This window comes from Mus musculus, chromosome 18 (genome assembly GCF_000001635.26).
Source record: "Mus musculus strain C57BL/6J chromosome 18, GRCm38.p6 C57BL/6J".
Classification (NCBI taxonomy): Eukaryota; Metazoa; Chordata; class Mammalia; order Rodentia; family Muridae; genus Mus; species Mus musculus.
Window position 1 is genome coordinate 34,696,796 of NC_000084.6, and position 23,966 is coordinate 34,720,761.

General features: G+C 46.3%; 1 protein-coding gene and 1 pseudogene across 1 annotated transcript in view; both read right to left on the reverse strand.

Annotated features, from left to right (window-relative positions):
• Gfra3 (glial cell line derived neurotrophic factor family receptor alpha 3) overlaps positions 1-23,592 on the reverse strand; it is a 30,490-nt gene extending 6,898 nt beyond the window's left edge. Inside the window, exons 1-3 of the mRNA NM_010280.4 lie at positions 23,344-23,592; positions 14,321-14,608; positions 7,686-7,778 (exon numbers count right to left, since the gene is read on the reverse strand). Coding sequence (NP_034410.3) covers positions 7,686-7,778; positions 14,321-14,608; positions 23,344-23,425 — 463 coding nt within the window. The 5' untranslated portion in view covers positions 23,426-23,592. The remainder of the gene's footprint in view (positions 1-7,685; positions 7,779-14,320; positions 14,609-23,343) is intronic.
• On the reverse strand, positions 6,863-7,066 carry Gm52376 (annotated as a pseudogene).
• Positions 23,593-23,966: the final 374 nt, after the last annotated feature.

A 23,966-nucleotide genomic window follows, 5' to 3' on the forward strand; every position in this document is an offset into this window, starting at 1 on the left:
CTCTGCCCCCCGCCCGAGTGCTGAAGTTACAGGTGTGAGCCCCCACACTTCAGGGTTAGCTTCCTCCCACGCTATAAGGTTAGCTTCCTTGACCACCTTTCATTTGCTGACTCACAGGAAAATTCTCCCCTATTCTGAAACTTCAGAAACTAGAGTGGGATTTTTACGTGAGGCTTGTAAGGCCAGGCTTTGTCGTGCTATGCACACACCACTGAGCAACAGCCTCACGCTTCTGATGATAGTTCTATTAACAGAATATTCCGACAATCAACCAACCCAGAATATTCCAGCAGCTGTGATTTTAACAGGTTACTTACTGATTCTTCCTAATGGGTTCACTGTGTATAAATTTATGGGTTTTCCTTCAAAAATTCCAATTCTAATATACAAAATTGACAATACTATAAGACTGAGTCAGAACTTCTCATTTTTAAACTGGGTATGATGATGCTGGTATGTGATTCCAGCACTCAGAGATGTGGGCAGGGAGTTCCTGCATAGTGAGTTCCAGGCCAGCCAGGGCTAATATGTATACACACACACACACACACACACACATATGTATATGTATATATAATGACTTTAAGGCCAATCTGGACTGTGTCTCAAAAGCAAGGAAAATCTTAAAATCTAGTGCCAACATGTATTCTTTTTTTTTTTTTAGATAGGTAGCTCAGGCTAGCCATTTTTTTATAGGTAGCTCAGGCTAGCCCACACTTCCCACTGTAGCTGAGGATGACCTTAAACTCCCGATCATCTTGCCTCTATTTCTCAGAACTTGGATTCTCATGTTCTCAAGAACTTGGACCACCACACCCAGCTGTGCACTGTGTAATTTTTCTCAATTAGTTCACAGCCTCAATGTCCTGGGGAAAAGTGCATCAGCGCCCTCGCTGGACTGATGGCTCCCACCCTGAGTGACCCCTGTGGGCAAGGAAACGCTTGCTGCTTTTTTTTTTCTGCCCAACACTTCAACTGCCCCATTAGAATGGTTGATAACAAACAATTTCATAGTCCTTAGGGACTTTTGAAAAACGACTTTACTGGCCACCTTCAGTGTGCGTAAATACTCCATTTCAGTGCATTTTTTTTTCCATTGCTGCTCCCACACACCCTTCCTGAGGACCGGGGGCCCTAATGGGCTCTGCAGGTTTCCCCAGTAATGGTTGCTTTTTCATGACTCCTGTGAAAGTAGACCCCACAGCACCGCTCAGTCTCCATCCTCATGCAGCAGACTTGAAACTTCCCCTAAAGCACCCTCGGTCTGTGCTCTGCCAAGGACCAGCCTAGGCTTGGAGGGAGGTTCTGAGAGAAGGGGTGTCTGGGACCATCAAAATCAAGTGACCCAAAGTCAAATTGTGGGTCCAAGCTGTCGGACTAGGTTCTGCTTGAGACAGCTTTCTCTCTGGGTTCTGCTCTCTCTCTCTCTCTCTCTCTCTCTCTCTCTCTCTCTCTCTCTCTGGGTTTTGCTTTCTTTGGAGATCTCCACACAGCTCTCTCTATATCAGCATCCCTCAATCCAGCCCTTTGATTGATAGCAGACAGCAAGCACTTTTTTTTTTTTAACATTGCAGAAGAATTCAGAGATCTGTCTGCCTTTGTTAAGCACAGAAATGACCGTTTCTACCAAGCCTAGGCCTAGCCTTGCTCTGTCCAGGCCAACCCTGAACCCAGGAATCTGCCTGCCCTTGTAAGCATTAACAACAAACTTAGCTGGGTGGAATCTCCTGCGGATCCCTAAATCTCTTTCTCTCCTTAATCTCTTTCTGACAGTTGGTTCACAGGGGAGCTCTCCAGAGAAAGAACACAGGGAAAGAAGTCTGGAAAGCTGTCTCCAGCAGAACATAGTCAGCTTGGCCCCACGATTTGACTTAGAGCCCTTTGTTTTCACGGCTCGCAGACCCCCCTTGACTCAGAACCCCCCTCCAAGCCGAGGCTGGTCCTTGACAGGTGGGGTAGGTAAGCATATTGGGCTAGGTTGGAAGGATTTCACTTAGGGGTGTCATAACACCCCTCCCCCGTGTAAGACAGAGCCGGGCAAAGGAATGAAGGTTTGGTAAATAAAAATCAAATTCAAAAAGCAGAGAAATATAGATGTCAAGATTTTAAAACAAGCAGTTACTAAGAAAGATGTCAAGACATAAACAAGGCTTTTTTTTTTTTTAGGATTTCTTTGAGTTTATGCAGAAGGTTAATCCATTGTTCCCTGAAGAAGGGTCATTGAACCCTGACATGTGGTGTGAGGTTGGTAAAGACCTTCACAAGCGGATACAAACCCACAGGGGGAAGAAATGCCTGAGCATGCTCTTTCCTTGCAGAGAACAGTTGAGCGAGGCTTAGGGAAGGAGGCCGATGGTGATCTGCCTCACGCCAGCCCCACCTCCGTGGAATCGGCTTGCTCCGATTTGATTAGTTTGGGGAGACTATGCCTTTGCTACAGCCATCACCAACAGCCCCCTTGATGCTGAAGGCTTTACAGGCTAATCTTGCTATTTCTGAAAGTGGAACTGAATTGGAAGAGCCCCACCCCCATCCCGGCAATGCTTTAGATTCAGAAGAGGAGGCCTCTAACTATCATAATGAGAAATGGCCTCCTCTCTTGAGCACTACCAGTCACTGGTCACCACAGGACTGGCAGCTGGCAACAAAGGCCTGCCTCTCAGGACAGTTTCTGTTGTGGGAAATGAAGGATGAGGAAGAGGTCAGAAAAGAATTGTTCTTCAAGAGAAGAAAACGGGGACTTGGCATATCTGGTATTGACTGGAACAGGGGCATTTGGACCCTAAGGCATAATTAAGAATATCAAAAGAAACTTTGGTTATCTCAAACCTTGCTTTACTGCCTGGAGGAAGCCAACTTCTTCTTCACATAGCCATCACAAACCTTGGCTTTGGCAGACATCCACCAGGGAAGAGAAAGAAGAGAAGAGAGGAGAAGAGAAGAGAAGAGAAGAGAAGAGAAGAGAAGAGAAGAGAAGAAGATGCTGATTCTGTGGCTCGTCTAATGAATGCAGTCACAAAAAATAACTCCTAATGAAGAGGTGGCAAGTGTATTGCTGAGACAATTAGCTTGCAGGAACACCAGTGAAACCTGCAGAGATCTGCTTGGACCTGCAAGGTATTCTGGAAATATTACAGATTTTGTCCACCTCTATGCTGACTTTACACCCTTGCTGGTGCAAGGTCTTGCAATGGCGGTCGCTCTCCCAGGGCTTCCCCATTTCAAAAAGGGGGAAATAAAGGTCCAGGCTCTGGCCTTTGTTTCAACTGTGGACAGCCTGGGCACATAAGCCACTAACACCCTCACGGGCAAAGCAGAAAAAGACTGGTGCCGAGTGCTATGGCCCAAGCCAGTGCTGCCCCTCACCCAGCGAAGTTGTGCCCACTCTGCCAAAATGCTTACCATTGGCAGAGAGAGTGTAGATCTGAATTTCACACACATAGCATGCCACTCCCCACTAAAGGGAACTGTCCTCAGCAGGGAAACTTGGAGGGGACCCAGCCTCAGGCCCCTCAAATAATGGGGGCCAGCATGGATCCTTCTGCTCCCATCAACCAAGGATGTCAGTCAACTCCCTATGTCGGGTCACCCCAGGGAGCACAGGAAAGGACCTTAGTCATGTTAACTTCTGATTCTCCACAGTGACCGTGCCCACAGGGGTCCATGGTCCATCGTCCACAGGCACAGTGGCAGAAGCACTATCTCCCTACAAGGGATACAAGCAATTCCAAGAGAGATAAAAATCATGTTGCAGCTGCCCACAAAAACAGTATGGATTTTTGCAGGACCGTGGGATGTTCAAGTGTCGTCGCCATTGTGTGTTAGGGGTCAGTCATACAAACTCAGGTTCAAGGAATCGAGTGTTTTGAGTGGAAGTAGTAAAGAAAAAAGGCTTTTGAAAAAGGAGATAACAATAAATGGAAGTTATCAAAGGCCTTTTGGATACGGGAGCGGATGGATGTCTCTCACATAGCTAGCAAAGGTTGGCCTATAATTTGGCCCACTACATCTTCTCCTTTCACGCTTTATGCTGTAGGACAAGACTCCAATGCTGCTCAAAGCCCAGACATTTTTGCATTGAGAGGAACAAGAAAACAGAAAAATTTCAGCCTTATGTGATAGATACCCTCCCTACCCTTTACACTACGGGGTCAGTCAAATGGGAGGTTTCCTGCTGAGTCCTTCAGATCCTATCAGGCAGCAGATGCTAAAAGATGGGCTTTAGCTGGGCACACGCCTTTAGTCCCAGCACTTGGGAGGCAGAGGCAGGCAGATTTCTGAGTTCGAGGCCAGCCTGGTCTACAAAGTGAGTTCTGGAACAGCCAAGACTACACGGAGAAACCCTGTCTAGAAAAACAAAAACAAAAAGACAAAAAAACAAAACAAAACAAAACAAAACAAAAGAAGATGATGGGCTTTGATCCTCATAGAGGCCCTGGCAAAAGGCAATTGGGTGTGCTCATGCCCATTGAGCCACAACAAAGAAAAGCTATGGAAGGAACCCCACTCCTCCCACCTCACCCCACCCCCCACCCCCAGGGAAGAGAGCCACCTGGCAAGTCTGGCTTTTCCCTTCTTGTTGCACTTTCCAGGGTTTGCAGAGGGTGGCACAACCTGCCACTCACCAAGCTGTGGTGACACTCAGCCACAGGGACACACATGCAGGGGAAATGGGACCTGCTCAGCACAGCCACGTGAGCAGCTGGAGAAGTGGCTGGAGCAGGCAGGGGCAGAGCAGGCCACTTCCTATCCCTAGGCAGACACCGGTGGCATCTGTGAGGCAAGGACCCGCCAGGCAGAGAGCAGAGGGTGGAATCTCGCTGCTGTCAAACTGGAACAGCACAGCTCATCCAAAACGTAAACATGTCATGCTTCTTTTTGTCTCAAATTTGTTTAGATGCTTGTTCTGTCCTTGTAACAGGAACACCTGAACAATGTTCATGCCTTTTAACCCAAACTGGTTTAAAACTTTTTCAATTTGCTTAAAAATACTTTTGAGCTTCAGAAAATCATATTGGACATGGAATAATAATAATAATAAAACAACTTAAATGGTAACAGGAAAGTGATTTCTCTTTTTTAAACTTAAAAAAAAATTTTATAAGCTTCAAGGACTCTACTCAAATCTATCTCCCATAGGTCAAACTGATTACATTAATAACCATTACTCAATCTTTTATTAATAAAATAACAGTACCTACTTAAGCCAGTTTCTTTTTCATGGACAAGCTGTTTCTGCCTATCCCAGATACATAATCAACATGGTCTCTTCTTCCTCAGCGGTTTCGTCTTCCTTTAGCAGGTGAAATAAATCCCAGCTCTTCCCTCTGCTTTCCTTAGTGCACACAGGTGACTTCCCACTTAAAGGATTCCTTCCAGTACCAAGATTCCCTTAACACCCTTGCATCTTTTCTAGGCCTAACACGACGGACCACTGATATACTGCCAATCAAGCTGTTACAGGCGTCACATGCGCATTGCCCTCTCTCTCCAGCCCAAAGTGACTTTTCCACAGGTCTGTTGCTATGAAGAAAGAAGGTTGCGATCAGTTTTCAAGAGCAGTATGGACAGAGATCCCAGACTCTCCTGATGGAGTGGAGGAGGTCCTGGAAACTTTCAGGTGCCTGCAGCTGGCTGGCCAAGAGAGACCCACGCTGCGTGCAGCATCTGAAGAGACAGCCAGAGCTTGGTATATTCTGGGCTAGGTCTCACCCACGATACCATATTTTCTTGGAGAGATTGCCCATCTCAGCCAGATTTTTTATAGAGGCTTTGCATAGGACTCCCTTGGCTCTCAAGAGATCTAAGATTTGTTGCAGCCTTGATATTAGGGATGATTGACTTAATAGGTGTGGTTTCTGGTTTTACTTTATCCACTACATCCTTGGTTAAAGAAATTCACACAGCACATCATGTAGGTCAGTTATCACAAATGTGTCAATCACTCACGACCCAAGAGATGATTGACAGGGGACTTCAGGATAGGCCTAATGCTGTAAAGGAAACAGTCCTATTTATGGGAAATCAAATTCAAAATGTCAAGATCAGGCTCTCAGTGTGATGCCATCCATTGTTCTGTTGGGTTTGTGCAACCCCCTTGGAATCTAACACCTCTGAACATGACTGGTTTCAAGGTCAGTCTCATTTAAAGGGGCTTTGGAACAATTCTAACTTGGCTTAGGATACGGACTCCCTACATCATAGGATCAGGGATATTAATAACTCTAGGATGGACACAATTCTATTGAGGAAATGTCTGCAGCTTTTGCCCTTCTGTGCATGAGGACACAGCGTCGTCTTCCTGGATGACTTTGCTGATAAATGGAGGAATCGAAGTTGGTTTATTCTTTTTTGTTGTTGTTGTTGGTTTTTTTGAGACAGGGTTTCTCTGTATAGCCCTGGCTGTCCTGGAACTCACTCTGTAGACCAGGCTGGCCTCGAACTCAGAAATTCACCTGCCTCTGCCTGCCAAGTGCTGGGATTAAAGGCGTGCACCAACACACCCCGCTGAAGTTGTTTATTCTTACTGATTTTGTTTCTCTTTCCAGTGGGCATCAAGCAAGTCAAACGCTCATCATGATCAACATTTGCTCCCTCAAATGAAAAAAAAAAAAAAAAGAGAGAGGAAGATGCTGGGTCTGGCATGGCCTTGATAGTGGTGGACTGACATGGGACAGGGCCAGCAGGCATGGGCCTCCATGAGTGTTGATAGTTGTTGTAGGCTTAAGGCTTGTTTGTTTAATAGTGTACATATTGTTACATTCCTTCTCTCTGTTAATGACTCTGTGACAGTCGGAAACAGCAGGAGTCGGGGAGGCAAAGGTGTGGCTAATGTCTTAGCAAAATGGTAAACGCTGGGACCTTCATGAGAGCCCTTAAGGCTGTGGAAAGGGACTCTAAAAACACAAGTTCAAAAGTATATAATTTCTCAACTATGCAAAATATAAAGATGCACTATGAATTATGAGGGGCTTCACGAATCTAAAGGAACAGAAGCAACCGCACTGTGAACCATTGTGTCAGAGAGATACTACACTTGATCTTAGCTAAAAGGCCGAGAAGCGATCGTGTCAGAGAGATATTACGGAAGGAGAGAAAGAGATTTAGGGAGTAGTGATCACTCACAGGAGATTCCCACCCAGCTAAGTTTGTTGTTAATGCTTACAAGGGCAGGCAGATTCCTGGGTTCAGGGTTGGCCTGGACAGACCCAGGCTTTGTAGAGCTGGTCATTTCTGTGCAATGTTAAAAATGTGCTTGCTGTCTCTAAGAGTCAAAAGGCTGGGTCCTAGGATGCTGATTCACAGGATAATCAAAAGGGTACCTGGAGTAAATGACTGGATTGATATGTAAAAATAAAAGACCCGGACTTTTGATCTGCAAGAGATGAGCTATCCAGATACTTTTTTTAGAATAGCAAGAGAGAACTGCTTGGAACTGTATCAAGCAGAAAAGAGAGAGAGAGCAGTCCAGACATCTCCAGGGAAGCAGAACCCAGAGAGAAAGCTGTCTCAAGCAGAACCTAGTCTGCCAGCTTGGACCCACAATTTGAGTCATTTGATTTCACTGCCCTCAGACACCCCTTCTCTCAGAACCTCCTCTCCAAGCCAAGGCTGGTACTTGGCAGTGTCCCACTCAGAGCCCAGCCCCAGCCTCCCTTTCCCCATCCTTGGCTTGCCCTCCATACCTGGTTTGAGCATGTTCAACTTGCTAAGATTCATTTTCCAGGGTTTGCTGGTCACTGTGTCTTCATAGGGTGAGACATCCAACTCGTAGTCACCTAGAGAGAATAGGGAGTGTGTGAATACCAAGGACAAGGACCTTCGAAGGGAAGCAGGGGGACTTGAACCTGCTGGGTGAGACTGCAATGCCTTTGTACTGGCTGGTTTTGTGTGTCAACTTGACACAAGCTGGAGTTATCACAGAGAAAGGAGCTTCAGTTGAGGATGCTTCTATGAGATCCAGATGTAAGGCATTTTCTCCATTGGTGATCAAGGAAGGAGGGCCCATTGTGGGTAGTGCCATCCCTGGGCTGGTGGTCTTGGGTTCTACAAGAAAGCAAGCTGAAAGCCAGGCGGTGGTGGCACAGAGGCAGGAGGATTTCTGAGGCCAGCCTGGTCTACAGAGTGAGTTCCAGGACAGTTAGGACTATACAGAGAAACCCTGTCTCAAAAAAACAAAAGAAGAGAGAGAGAGAGAGAGCACAAGCTGAGCAAGGCAAGGGAAGCAAGGCAGTAAGTAACATCCCTCCATGGCCTCTGCATCAGCTCCTGCTTCCTGACCTGCTTGAGTTCCAGTCCTGACTTTCCTTGGTGATGAACAGCAATATGGAAGTGTAAGCTGAATAAACCCTTTGCTCCCCAACTTACTTTTTGGTCATGATGTTTGTGCAGGAATAGAAACCCTGACTAAGACAGCCTTGTACAGCAAAAGAAAAGATACAGCCTCTTCTTATCTAGAGCGGCAAGCCATGCAGAGATGGGAATCCAGAATTATGAAGGTACAGGTTAGGTTGGATGAGCACAGTGGATCCCAGTCTCTCTCTCTCTCTCTCTCTCTCTCTCTCTCTCTCTCTCTCTCTCTCTCTCACACACACACACACACACACGCACACGCACACGCACACGCGCACGCGGGCACACAGGCACACATGCACATGTCGTTTCTTCCCTCCTAGAAGACCTTGAGTTGGTAAGAAGAAACTGAGGATGAGGGCTTAAGTGACTTGCTTGGATTCACATTAGCTTAATAAGACGGAGAACTGGGCTAAGCATGGTACTGGGGCCTTTCACCACAGTGCTCCAGGACACGGTCAGCACATCTCTATGGATTAGAGGCCAGCCTAGTCTATATACCAAGTCGCATGCCCACCAGAGCTTCACAGCAAGACTTTGTCTCAAAGAAAAGGGGTGTGTCTGTAGTGGGCTATAAAAATCTACACTGATTCCAGAATTTCTTTTCCTAAGTATAGACGTTGCCTGCGGGCAAACAATCAATCGAGGAGATGTTTTCTCTTGCTATTAGGGAAGAGACAGAAAGGATTGTGTTCTAGGCATAACTGGCTATGAAGACCCATGATATAGCACAAAAATGGAAGTAAGTGAGGCCAGGTACTGAGTTGGACCAAAAGGAGAAAACCGGGAAGAAAAGATACAGTGACCTTGTAACCCACACCTTTCTCCCAGTCACCCCATGGGACTCCTGACGGGGATATAATTAGGTTATAGTATGGTGGGGGCTGAATAAATACTAATTAATAAATCAAATTAATAATAATAAATCTAAATCAATCAGACTGGAGAAAGAGGTGGGCTTGCTGGGTGTCACCCAAGAGGTCTTTGTAAATGCATCTTGAGGACTGGAGGAACTTGGGTGATATCACACAAACTGAAGAGGATGGGTTTCAAGAACGGAAGACCTGGGAACTCCTAATGGATGGCAGGAGGTGGGGACCCAGAAGTGCCTCTAGGAAAGACTAAAAAGAGAAGTGGTCAGGCCGAGGAATGGAAAGCAGGAACTAGGAACAGAGCAGATGGGGAGATGTGCAAAGCAGGAGCTAACAGAGCAGATGGTGATATTACTTCCAGTGACTGCCCTGTCGCTCAAGCATGTGAGAGCACCACACCTCCCATTGTCACCATGGTACTTCTGTCTTAGGGTTTTGTTGCTGTGAAGAGACACCGCAACCAAGGCAACTCTTATATTGGGACAACATAATTTTTTTTAAAGATTTATTTATTACTATACATAAGTACACTGTAGCTGTCTTCAGACACACCAGAAGAGGGTGTCAGATCTCATTATGGGTAGTTGTGAGCCATCATGTGGCTGCTGGAATTTGAACTCAGGACCTTTGGAAGAGCAGTCAGTGCTCTTAACTGCTGAGCCATCTCACCAGCCCTTGAGACAACATTTAATTGGAGCTGGCTTACAGCTTCAGAGGTTCAGTCCATTATCAAGGCAGGAGCGTGGCAATGTCCAGACAGGCATGGTGCTACAGAAGGAGCTGAGAGTTCTACATCTTGATCCAACTGCAACTATGAGAGGACTAACTCTTCCACCCTGGGCAGAGCTTAAACATAGATCCTAAAGCCCACCCCATAGTGATTCTCCTCCTCTAGCAAGGGCACACCTCCTAATAGTAGCCCCTCACATGGGCCAAGCATATTCAAACCACCACAACTTCTATGCCACCCATGAGAAGAACACACATACTCAGCTTATTGGTGTCAGGCTGGGCCATGTGACTTGCTTTGGCAAATGGTGGTTAGGCAAAAATGATGTCAATCACACTGAAGCAGAAGTTTTAAGAACCATTAATGGTTCTGCTATTCCTCTTTCTCTCTACCAGTCTGGATCCTCCGTGAAGACCAAAGGTAGAACAAAGTCAGTGGTTGGAAAGCTGGCATCAGATGTGACACCTGAGCAAGAAATACATTTTTCTTTTCTAAAGTCAGTGGTCTTGTGAGTACTGTGGGGAGGGCTGGGGGGGTCTCAGTGCTCACATAGCAAGGGCAAGGCCCTGGGTTAGACCCCTAGCTCCAGAAAAGAGGAAAAAACTCAACTAGAAGGAGAAAAAGAAATTGAGTGCACTTAGTATTTGGAAATAGGTTTCTATGGTAATAACATTTTTAAAATGTGTGGCTTTGCTTTATGATCACTTAGGGCTGAAGAGCAATAGTCCCCATGCAGGGGCAAAGCACTTGGTAAACATTGTTACCTGCAGTGACTGGGAAGATGACATAGAAGGAAGACAAAAAGCTTGTACTTTGAGGGAAGAAGCTGAGACAAAGAAGTTTATTGCTATGTATTGATCGTTATTGGCTGTGACAGGCAAGGTGCTGTAAGACTAATAGAAGTTCAGAAAAGAGCCATCAGTTTGGCCTAATGGTAGGGAACTAGCCACTTGGGAGACTAAAGCAAAAGAATTGCCTAAGCCCAGGAGTTCTAGACCAACCTGGGCAACACAGTGCAATCTCATCTCCAATAACAATAAGAACAATAATAACCGAACCTTGGTCAGTTACAGTGCTTGCAGTGCAGGTATGAGGAACTGAGCTTGGATTACCAGCACCACATTAAAAGCTGGGCATGGAGACAAGCAGATCAGTGGGGTGTGTCTAGACAAATCATCAAGATCCAGGTTTAGGAAGAGACTCTTTTTTTTTTTTTCTGAGACAGGGTTTCTCTGTGTATCCCTGGCTATCCTGGAACTCACTCTGTAGACCAGGCTGGCCTTGAACTCAAAAATCCACCTGCCTCTGCCTCCCAAGTGCTGGGATCAAAGGCGTGCGCCACCACCACCCGGCAGGAAGAGACTCTTGTCTCACAAAATAGAGATAGAGGAAGATAATCTGATATCAACCATTGGTTCACTGGCCTCCAAACACACACTCACACACACTCACATTCACATGTGCTCACATACACATGCACACATACATATACACACTCATACACATCACATATACATACATACACATCATACACACACACACACATATGACTGCTGGCCTCCAAACATACACATACACACTTACAGGACTAAGAGATGCAAGTTTCTCTCATATTCCGCCACAGAAGGAATATAAGGCTGGAAGGGGAAGGGGTTGAGTTACAAGGTTGGTAATAACTCAACTGGGAAGAAGAACAAATCAAACCTCATGCAGTAAATCCTGTCAGTTGGACAAACATACTCAGGAGGAAAAAAAAATAAAGAGATTAAAGCAATGATTCTCCCATGGAGGCCTGACAAGGACAAGACTTTTTTGTTTTGTTTTGGTTGGTTTTTTTTTTTTTTTGAGAGAGAGAGAGCATTTCTCTGTATAGCTTTGGATGTCCTGGCACTCATACTGTAGACCAGGTTGGCCTTGAACTCACTGAGAGGCAGTTGTCTCTGCCTCCAGAGTGCTAGGATTAAAGGCATAGGCCATCAAACCACCACATGGCTAAAGCAAGGAACTTTTAATTAGGTTGGGAAGGAGATACATATTTTAAATTGTGGGAAAGGCTACTGAGCTCATGAGATGAAAGAGATAAAAAATATAAAAAGCAATTATGTGTTGTTCAGCCAAGAGCTACCAACCCATATTAAAAGAGACTATGAGACAAAATCGCCAACATCCTTCAGGCAGGAAGCAGGCTGAGAATATTGCTCAGTCCCCCAAGGAGGCTGCAGTCTCTAGTGCCCATTTAGCCATGGCCAAAGAGAATAATAAATAATAGAAAAGCAAGAACCTGGCAGATGGCTGGGCCAAGAGCCCTGGAGAACAATGGCCTGGGCAAGTCCACTGCTAGCGATGGGAACATTCCTCATCCTCCAGAAGAGTCCTCTCAACATGAGCTGTGAGTCTGCACACCCCACACACCTCCCATCCATCCAGTTCTTCAAGAGTTATTTGTGTCTCAATTCTGCTCCTTACCGTGGGCACGGAAGGCAGGTGACTTGTCGTTTCAATTTATGGGTTTCTAGATCAAGAGGAGCCAGATCCGGACCCAGCAGAGAAATCTCCATGAGCCTGAACATATGCCTATGTTTTCAACACTCAAAGGTTGAGGGCTGGAGGATCACACGTCTGATATCAGCCTGAGCTTGACACTTGGGCAAAAATACATAGGTGCCAGAGATGGTGTCAGAGTCTCAGAGCTGGAGTTATAGTCATAAGTTTCCTCCTGGGTGCTGGGAATTGAACCCAGGTCCTCCAGAAAAGCAACCAACGCTGAGCCAACCCTGGAGCCTTCCTCCCCAGCCCCACACTTTTCTTTCTTTCTTTCTTTCTTTCTTTCTTTCTTTCTTTCTTTCTTTCTTTCTTTCTTTCTTTCTTTCTTTCTTTCTCTCTTTCTCTCTTTCTCTCTTTCTCTCTTTCTCTCTTTCTCTCTTTCTCTCTTTCTCTCTTTCTCTCTTTCTCTCTTTCTCTCTTTCTCTCTTTCTCTCTTTCTCTCTTTCTCTCTCTCTCTCTCTCTCTCTCTCTCTCTTTCTTTCTTTCTTTCTTTCTTTTTTTTTTTGAGATAAGGCATCTCTCTGGCCTGAGACTCATCAGGCAGGTCCCGCTGTCTGGCCAACACACCCCAGGATCTGCCTATCTGCTTCTCCAGCACTGGAATTACAAATATCACTTGCCCATTTGTTTTGTTTTTTTTTATGTGGGCTCTGGGATCAAACTTAAGTCTTTGTAAGATTGCCTGAGCTACCTCCCCATCCCTTTTCAGTCCTTTTTGTTTGGAGTTTTTAATGTTGTTGCCTGAGACAGTCTCACTAGCATAGGCTATCCTCAAATCTGTGGGGACTCCTCCTACCCCAGTCTCTCGAGAGCTGGGATTACAAGCCTCTCCATGCTCACCTATGGGAATCTTTTTTTGTTACCACAAAATAGTTCATTAAAAGCTGACTAGTAAATCAAGCAGTGGTAGCATACGCTTTTAATCCTAGCACTAGGAAGGCAGAGATAGGTGGATCTCTAAGTTCAGGCGAGGCCAGACTGGTCTACAGAGTGAGTTCTAAGACAGCCAGGACTACCCAAAGGAACCATGTCTTGAAAAACCAAAAGTTAATTAACTAGTGAAGAGAAAGGTACAGGTAAGAAAAATGGACATAAGAAACCTGCAAGATGGCTCAGCAGGTAAGAACACTTGCCACCAGGCCTGACAGCTTGCGTTTGGTTCACAGAACCCACGTGGTAGAAGAAGAGAACCAATTCCACAAAACTGTCTTCTGACCTCCACATGCACACCCTGGCATGCATGTAAAACACATCCACACGTATGAGTAAATACATAATTTTATGAAACAGGGTTTCCCCACTTAGCCCCGACTGCTCTAGAACGAGCTCTGTGGACCAAGCTGGCCTTGAACTCAGAGACTTGTCTGCCTCTGCATCCCAACTGACAGGACTGAAGGCATGTGCCACTGTGCCCATCTGAAAAAAAAAAAAATATATATATATATATATGTTTTTCGAGACAGGGTTTCTCTGTATAGCCCTGGCTGTCCTGGAACTCACTTTGTAGACCAGGCTGGCCTCGAACTCAGAAATCCACATGCCTCTGCCTCCCGAGTACTGGGATTAAAGGCGTGCGCCACCACGCCCAGCTGAAAATATTTTTAAAAGAAAGGTAGAAATAAGTATAGGAGAGGGCAAAGTTTTAAGGAGCAAGAAGACAATGCCAAAAAGTCCCTCCATCTCTTACTGATCCCACACACAGAACTCATTTATCCCCACAAAATAGTAACTATATGGCCTTTCCTATATACACCATTCAGAAATGACCTCCCCAAATCAACACCCTCCCCCACCGTGATTCGCTGTAGGACAGTGGTCTTACCAAGGCTTCGGGCAGGGTGAACGGTCCAATAAATGTCCAGACAGGTAGCTTGGTGCTTCATGCGCCGATGGCACCTGCAGTCTATCAGAGAGCTGTTCCTGAGTTGTTCTGCTGCCTCTAGGCAGTCTGCAGACATGGCAGACTCCTCTAAGGGCAGCGGCCTGCTTAAACTGGAGGTGCAGGAGCCCAGGTGCTGGTAGGCAGCCTTGCAAGCGGGATTAGCCTCGCATTTCTTTCTGGCCTGGGTACAGCTGTTCACAAACCTGTTCTCTGTGGCAAGGGAGTTTCCTGCAAAGGCAGAAATCAAGTGAGTCCACAAAATCTGCCTGGAAACACTAAGTCATGAGGTAGGTTAGGGGAGATTCCCTATGAAACCATGAGAAAAACCTTAGGATACCACAAAAGAATAAATGTGGAGGGTGCTGAAGAGATCAGCAGCTAAGGGCACTGGTTGCTTCATCCAGAAGACTGAAGATCGATCCCCAACACCTATATAGTGGGTTCAAAACTGCCCATAACTCCAGTTTCTGGGGATCCATCACCATCTTCTGACTACCAAGGGCACTGGGCACATGTGGTGGACAGATGTACATTCAACTAAAACACTCATATACATAAACATTATATAGATATGCGTCCTGAGTATGTATCAGACATTATGATATATATGAAGCAGACAAGGCCCGAGAGGAGATGAGTGAGGATGGGAAGAAGTTGCTCAGTCCAGGCAGAGGAGGCCAGGTATTTATTTGGAAGCGAACTTTTTTTTTTTCCGAGACAGGGTTTCTCTGTGTATCCCTGGCTATCCTGGAACTCACTCTGTAGACCAGGCTGGCCTTGAACTCAGAAATCCGCCTGCCTCTGCCTCCCAAGTCCTGGGATTAAAGGTGTGCGCCACCACCACCCGGCTTGGAAATGAACTTAATGATCCTTCTAGGCCTGGGAGAAGAAGGTCCTGGGCTGAGCCATACCACAGGCAGGGCTTCCATCATAAGCAGGGTTGAGAGTTGAGTCTTTTGTTTGAAGCATCTTAAGGCACACTGGCGAGATGGCTCAATGAGTAAAGGTGGTTTTGCCACCAAGCCTAACGACCTAAATTCAATCCTAGGACCCATATAGTGGAGAGAGAAAACCAACTCTCAACAGCTGCGCTGTGGCATGCATCCTCACACCCACAGTTAAATCAAACGCCGTCATTAAAGTGTGTGGGTGGAGGGATTTGATCCACTTATTTGCTCAGAATTACCAAGGTCCGTTGCAGTTCAGTCCTGGAAGAAGCTCCTGTTCCAGGACTTAGTGTCCCCGCTATGTGTCAGGGCACATCATTCCTGAGAGCTGTTTAAGGCAGTGGTTCTCAACCTGTGGGTTGAGACGCATTGGAAGTCAAATGGCCCCTTCACAGGGATCGCATATCAGATAGTCTGCATATCAGATATTTATATTATTATTCATAACAGTAGCAAAATTAAAGTTATAATTTTATGGTTGGGGGGTGACCCCAACATGAGGAACTGTATTAAAGGGTTGACTTATTAGGAAGATTGAGAATCACTGGTTTAAAGTCACAATTTGAGATTGGAGAGATGACTTAGTAGTTAAGAGCACTGTCTGCTCTTTCAGAGGACCTGAGTTCAATTCCCAGCACCTGCATGGTGGCTCAGAGCCATGTGTAACTCCAGTCCTAAGGAATCCAACACTCCCTTCTGGCCTCCTCCAGTACCAGACAGACATGTGATACATAGACATACATGCAGGCAAAACACTCCTATACATAAAATAATAATATAATCTCAAAGTTAAATGTCCTGACTCTCAGACACTTTTGAAAACTTAAGTGAAAGTTTTAGCGGTCGTTGTTAATTCTGTGCACCCAGTGCTATCATAAGTTCAACAAGTCCTGTTGCTCGACAGGCTACCTGGAATCTGCCTATCATTTTCCTTGACCAGGTCTCCACACGGGCCTCCCTGGTTGCATCTTCCAAATCCACTCGCTCACATCTTCTGGATATATTTTTGAGTAAACCCCTTTTGTAAGCTAGAAAACCTTTTATTAAAAACATTTTATTGCATGCCAGATATCCTGCATATCTGATAATCTGCATATTCACACTGCATAAAATTTTACCTTCCTTTAAAATTTTGTATTATATTTACGAAGGGTATATGTGCCATAGCACATGTGTGGAGGTCAGAGGACAACTTATAGGGTTTGGGCCTCTCCTTTCACCATGTGGGTGCCAGGACTTGATCTCAGGCCCTCGAGCTTGATGGATGGTAAGGGCCTTTCCCCACAGAACCATTCAGCCAACCTCCAGATCTACCTTCTTATTTATTTTGTGCATATGTTTGCCTTCACCGATGTGTGTGTGTGTGTGTGTGTGTGTGTGTGTGTGTGTGTGTGTGTGTGTGTTGCCCACGAAGTCCAGAAGGTGGGGGCGGGGTAGGATATCCTGGAACCAGAGTTTGACACAGTTGTGACCCTCCATGTGGATACCGAACTCCAAGGCTGAGTCCTCTGCCAGAGCAGCAAAGTGCGTTTTACCAAGTCTCCAGCTCCACATGCTTAACTTTGGGAGGAAATTACCAAGTTCTTTTCAACAGAAGCTACAGTTTTAGATCCCTACCATCAACCTGCAAAGATTCTAGTTCCTCCTCAGACTTACCACGTCTTGTTGCTTTCCACTTTTATCTCTATTCTGGCCTTCCTCACGGATGCAAGTGGCTTTTATGTGCGCTTCTCTGGCAACTAAGGTTTGCTGAGCATAATCTTACGTGCTTGTTAGCCACTTGTATATCTTCAGTAATAAACTGAAGAATAAGATATAGGAAAAGTCCATGAATAAAAGATGTATAGATAAATGAATTTCACAACCTGCATACATCTATGTAGCCAGCATCTAAATAAAGAGGCAGAATATTACCAATGGTCCAGAAAGCCTCTTCTAGGCACCTCCAAGAAAACCAGTATTTTGTTGTTGGTAGTTGTTTTGTCAAGACAGGGTTTCTCTGTGTAGTCCTTGCTGTCCTGGAACATGCTCTGTAGACCAGGTTGGCCTTGAATTCACAGATCTGCCTGCCTCTGTCTCCCAATTGCTGGGATCAAAAGCATACACCACCAAGCTGGGCCTTGAAAACCAGTATCATATTGCTAGCATGAGAAAACAGTTTTCTTTTCAGTCAATATGTGCATTTTTTTGCATCTTGGTATGTATCTATGTATTTATGTGTGTATGTGTTTATTTATTGGTGTGGCATATTGCCTGTGTGACACTTACACACAAATGTGCAGGACATGCACTTATGTACACACACCTAGAAGCCACAGCAGGACATAGGGCGTTCTTCTTTATTGTTCTCTGCCTTGTGACCTTATTACAGGATATCTCACTAGGCTAGAAGCTCACCGTTTTGGCTAGGCTGGCTGACCAGCAAGCTTTCAGCATCTGCCTGTTTCTGTCCTGCAATGTCAGGGTTAAAGGTGTACATAGCTGGGCAGATTTTTTTTTAAACTGTGAATACTAGAGATTACATACTCACCTTATCAGGCAATCACTCCTAACTCCTGAGGCATTTTTTTTTTTCTTTTAAGCAGTCTTGCTAAGTGGCCCAATTTACCTCAGGAGCTCAAGCTAGCCTTGAATTCTCCACCCTCCCTCCTTCCTCAGACTCCTGAGTTCTGAGATTACAGGTATAAGCCACTGTACATGACACAGTTTCTTCTGCTCAGCCAAACATTAGTGAAATTTACCCACGGTAGTAAGGATTCGTCAATAGCAAAATCCATGAAAGGTGACAATAATTCTGTCACTTGCTAGCCATGTGGCTTTCTATGTTTTTCTTCTTTCTTTTCTTTAAATAGAGTCTCATTCTGTAGCCCAGCAAAGGCTAGCCTAGAGACAACCCTCTCAAGTGTGAACCACTATGGCTATTTTAAGAGTCCATGTTTGTTTTTTGAGACAGGCCCTCAGGTAGTTAAGGTTAGCCTCAGACTCTACACAGTGGAGGATAACCCTGGCCCTCTGATCCTCCTGCTTCCACATTCCAAACACTGGGAGTACAGGCAGGCAGGCACCACCATGTCCAGTTTAGAAACCTTGTCTAGGCAAGCTATCCTTTTCTATCAAGCCAGGAAACTACTGCAGGCTGTTATTTGACTTCCACATCTGTGCCCTCCATCCCGTCAAATAAGTAAAAGATGGGAGGAGGAGGAGGAGGAGGAGGAGGAGGAGGAGGAGGAGGAGGAGGAGGAGGAGGAGGAGGAGGAGAAGGGATGGGTTAGTGGATGATTGAGAGAAATATCATAGGTTTTGGTCTCATTTCAATCACTAAACTAAATAAACATTTAACAGAACCAAATGTGGAGTCCTAGCCCATTCCAAAGGAAAACAATCTCTCAGGGCTCTTCCTGAGCCCTGGTGGATTTGCCAGCTTTGGGTCACAAGGAACTTGGAAGATGCTTTACATTTCAAAAGAAAAAAGTAGAGGTTGCTTCCTTGATGTGAAACATGGGCTTTATCTAGGGCAAGGTCATAAATGTATACAACGCACAGATGTTTGCCTTAATTGACACATCTGTTCTCTCTTCCTGGCTGGTGCTGGGAAACTGAAGCTAGGGGCTTGCTCAGGCTAGGCAAGGGCTCCAATACTGAGCTGTAGGCCTTGTTCTGCTTTCTGTCTTTTTTATCTAAAGTTCTACGTTGACAATTGGAAATTGAACCCAGGGTCTCACCTATGCCGGGCAAGTGCTACCACAGATTCTTCTCTTTCCTTTTAAATATTATTTATTTGTGATTTTTTTTCAAGACAGGGCTTCTCTGTGTAGCCTTAGCTGTCTCGGAAGTCACTCTGTGGACCAGGCTGGCCTAGAACTCACAGAGATCTGCCTGCCTCTGCCTCCCAAGTGCTGGGATTAAAGGTGTTGGGCCACCACTGCCCAGCCTATTCATTTATTCTTGAGACAGGGTCTCCCTCGGTAGCCAGGACTGGTTGGAACTTGGTATATAGTTCAGCTGCTCTAGAACTCAGTATGTATACCAAGCTGAGCTTGTCAAACAGACCTGTCATCCACTGTATTTCAGCAGCTAGTGAGGAAGGTGTTTAAAGTTTATCTCTGACCCTAACATGTGTCCACGTTTCGGGGGGGGGGGGGGGGCGGGCTGGTGGCCGCCAAGCCAGACGATGAATACGAAGATCACAGATGTGTGCAAACACACGAACTTTCCCTCACTCTTTACCTACTTTGACCTTCAAGAAAATCTTTTAGAGATGTAATTAGTGTCTATTTAAAAGCCAGATAAGCCGGGCGTGGTGGCGCCCGCCTTTAATCCCAGAACTCTGGAGCCAGAGGCCGGTGAAGCTTTATGTTTTCGGGGCCAGCCTGGTCTACACAGTGAGTTCCTGGACAGCCAGGACTGTGTATAGAGACCCTGTCTCAAACAACAACAAGATGCTCCACAGCATGGGCACACACACCCTTTACCAGCATACAGGCTCAAGAGGCAGGTGTTCTTTGAGAGTTCAAGACCAGCTATGGTTACATAGTGAGCCTCTGTCTCAAGAGGAAACCTTTAAGAAGCCAGATGACTTCACAGTTCTACACTACAGTGTCCCGATTTCTCTCAAAAGAGTGAGTTCACGCAGGCTCCGTGCCTATAATCTCACATCCAGAATTAAGTGTCGGCAGCCCCATTTGAGCATGTTGTGCCTTTTCTAACTGGTCCTAACTGGATTCATCAGAGAACGTTGACTTGGCAGCCCCTGCTTTGGAACATAAGAGCCTCATTTGCTTCTCTCCAGTGTGGTTCCTTGCGTGGATACCCATTTATGGATGAATGGCCCAAGAAAAGGAGCCAGCATGCAGGGACATAGCCAGTCAAGCCTGGCTCAAAGTCAGAGCCCTATGGTGAACGATGGTGTGCTTTATCTGGTTGTAAACAACTCCTTGTTGGTCTTTGTTCATAAACTGCACTCGGCAGCTACCGGATGGTAGGTAGAGGTATGCAGTGTGTGGCATGTGCATTTGTATCTGTGTGTGTGTGTTGTGTGTTGTGTATGTGTGTTGTGTGAGTGTGTGTGTCTGAGTGATTGTGTATGTTGTGTGTCTGTATGTGTGAGTGTGTGTGTGTGTTTGTACATGCATGCGTGCTTGTGGGTGTGATGCTGGGATTAAACCCTGGGGCCTCATAAATGATGTAAAGGGATTACACTTACACCTCAGTTCCATCCTCAGGCCCTGGGAAAGCCGTTTGAGCAGAAATTATTACATATTACTGTGGAATGAAGCCACCATTCACGCTGCTTCAGCAGTTAATGAGGAAGGTATTTAACGTTTATCTCTGACCCTAACACGCAGCCACACGTTAGGAGTAGTGGAGTGATCTGGTAGCAGCCAAGTCAGATTAATGAGTTCTTACTACCTACATACACTGATGGAGGCAGGCTAGTCTTTCCCTTTTTTCCTTTCTCATCTACTTCTTTTTTTAAAAAATATTTTTATTAGGTATTTTCCTCATTTACATTTCCAATGCTATACCAAAAGTCCCCCATACCCTCCCCTGCCACTCCCCTATCCACCCACTCCCACTTTTTGGCCCTGGTGTTCCCCTGTACTGGGGCATATAAAGTTTGCAAGTCCAATGGGCCTCTCTTTCCACTGATGGCCGACTAGGCCACCTTTTGATACATATGCAGCTAGAGTCAAGAGCTCTGGAGTACTGGTTAGTTCATATTGTTGTTCCACCTATAGGGTTGCAGTTCCCTTTAGCTCCTTGGGTACTTTCTCTAGCTCCTCCATTGGGGGCCCTGTGATCCATCCAATAGCTGACTGTGAGCATACACTTCTGTCTCATCTACTTTTTATGTGTATGTTGTATGTGCATATGTGTATGAGTGTCTGGGTGCCCATGAATGTGTTTGTGTGTCAAGTGCCTGTGGAGGCCAACGATCAATGTTCGCTGCCTTCCTTTAGGGCTCCCCAGTTTTATTTTTTGAGACAGGTTTTCTCACCAAGCCTGGAGCTCAGCCTTTGGCTAGCCTGGCTGTCCAGCATGCCCCTGTCTCCACCCTCCACACTCCATCCTACTGCGGGTGTTATAGATGTCAGCTGCTGCTCCCAGATTTTATCTGGGTACTGGAGGTCGAGAACTCAGGGCTTCATGCTTGTACATTCCTCTACCTATTGAAGCCGTCTCCCCAGACACATATGCTATCCTTCCCTACCTCCTGCACAGTTTTTTTTGGAGACAGGGTGTTGCTGTGTATATAGCCCAGGCTAGCCTGGAGAGCACTGGAGTTACAGCTGCACGGTGCTCACTCTCTTGCTTGGATTCCTTCCACACAGGCTAGATTGGTTTGTTTTGGTTTTGGTTTTTCCCACTAGGGTTCTGGCAGGGGACCCGCAGTGAGACTGCAAGGGCCCTTCCTCATTCCTAAAGTCTTGGGTGTTCTTTCCATGGATTACGTACGGCCCCTTAGGCTTCTCTTCCTTGGGGTAGGACATGAGTCTACATCAGGCCCTGAACTACTTAATGTCACCGACTCTTACTATGGGTCACTTATCCTCTGGGGAAGGCACTGTACTGGACCCCTTGCTGGGGAAAAGCCATATGGCCTGGTAGGGAGTTCCCTACACTGAATCTGTGGCGCTGTCTCTGACTCTTTTGCCTGTTCTTGGGACTCTTTCCCTCCTATTGGGTTGTCTTGTTCAGCCTGGATATGAGGACTTTTGCCTTGTTTTATCACATCATGCTTTGTCATGTTTGCTTGTTTGCTCTTGGAGGCCTGCTCTTCTTTTCTGAAGGGAAGTGGGGGTGGGGTGGGCTCAGGGGGAGAGAAAAGGTAGGGGAAAATTGAGAGGAGAGTAAACTTATCAGCTTGTACATTGTGAGAGAAGAATCTATTTTTCAATTAAAATAAAAAAGTGTATCAAACAAATGGATTTCAAAAAGGAAAAAGAAAGAAACAAAGGAAGAAAGAAGCCGGGCAGTGGTGGCGCACGCCTTTAATCCCAGCACTTGGGAGGCAGAGGCAGGCATATTTCTGAGTTCAGAGGCCAGCCTGGTCTACAAAGCGAGTTCCAGGACAGCCAGGGTTACACACACACACAAAAAAAAAAAAAAAAAAAAAGAAAAGAAAAGAAAAGAAAAAAGAAAGAAAGAAAGAAAGAAAGAAAGAAAGAAAGAAAGAAAGAAAGAAATCCACAAGTAAACAACAACCACCCCCTATACCGTGAGACTGGGGGTTGTGTGCTCTACTAGCCCAACACCTTTGGTTCCATCCCCAAACATCATTAACCAGGAGGGTGTGGTGGCACACATCTGTAAACCTAACACTTGGGAGGTGGAAGCAGGCATTCAAGCCATCTTCTTATTCATAGCTAGTTCCAGGACAGGGCCACTAAATGAGACTCTGTCTCCAAAATTAATTAAAAAGCATATCCCATTGTAGGAAGAGAGCAGGTTGGTGGTAAACTTCCCAACAGTAAAACCAGGTGATGAGCTTAGCAAATTGTAGGCAGTCTACAAGCCTACTCTGTAGCAAGTCTACGCAAATTCTTTCTTTACTTCTCTACCTAGTTTCTGCTTCCCTTAAAGCGGTATAGAAGAGTTGAAGGCCACCTAGAGCCAGTGGCAGCCTCTGATCAGACTCTCCTCACCTCCTGGGGATACTGACTTGGTAATGTCCTGGCTGCAAGTTGTCCTGGCTGCGGGTTGTCCTGATAGCTTTAGATGCACCTCAAAGGAGAGAAGAAGTATTACCAGGGGCGAGGAGCCGCTTGGGTGGCCAGGATTTCCTAGGGCTCCACTTACAGAGTCCATACTCTTGTATAGTGTTGGAAACCAGCTCCTTTCTGACACCCTAGACTTCCTAAAGTAAGAAGTAGTGTCCCAGACTCGAGGGACAGAGGACCGCGACCAGAAGGCAGCTAAGCTGCACCTTTCTCAGCATCAGCAACCTGTGTCCCTGAGTCAACACTCTCACCACCGCCTACCCTACAGCCCAGAGGGTTTCTGAATAACACTTACCTGCTCCAAGTGGCAGCCACAACGACAGCACCAGTAGCAGGATCATCAGCAGTGGAGGTCGCGGGCTCCAGGAGAGCCCCATGGCGGGTGGACGCCCGGGATGCGACAGCGCTCTGCCTGCGCTGGGCGCCGCGTTCCCCTGCCTTGGTGCACAGGACTCGGAGAGCTGGGCTCCCTCGGCCGACACCTCCCACCGCCGCCTCCCGCCCCTCCTCGCGGCGCCGCCACTCTCCCACTAGGGTCGTGGGCACCGCCCTCTAACTCTGAAGTGCCGGGCAGCATCGGGCGGCTATTACTCCGGGACCCAGAGTAGGACGAGACTTCAAGGCCGCTTGGGGTCAACAGCATGTGCCACTAGAGTCTGCCCACCTACTGTCTACTGCCAATTAACCCCGGCAAGATTGCTGCTAAGTGTCTGTCTGAAACAAAGCACCTCTTTCTGACCCCCTCTACCCATCCAGGAGCAATAACCTCCACAAACGAAATATTGTAACAACGCTTGAATCAGCCAGGTGTGGTGGCTCACTCCTGAAATCTCAGCGCTGGGGAGGTGGAAGCAGGAGGATTGCTGTGAGTTGATCTTAGCCTGACCTACACTGTGAGTTCCAAACCTGTCTGGCAAC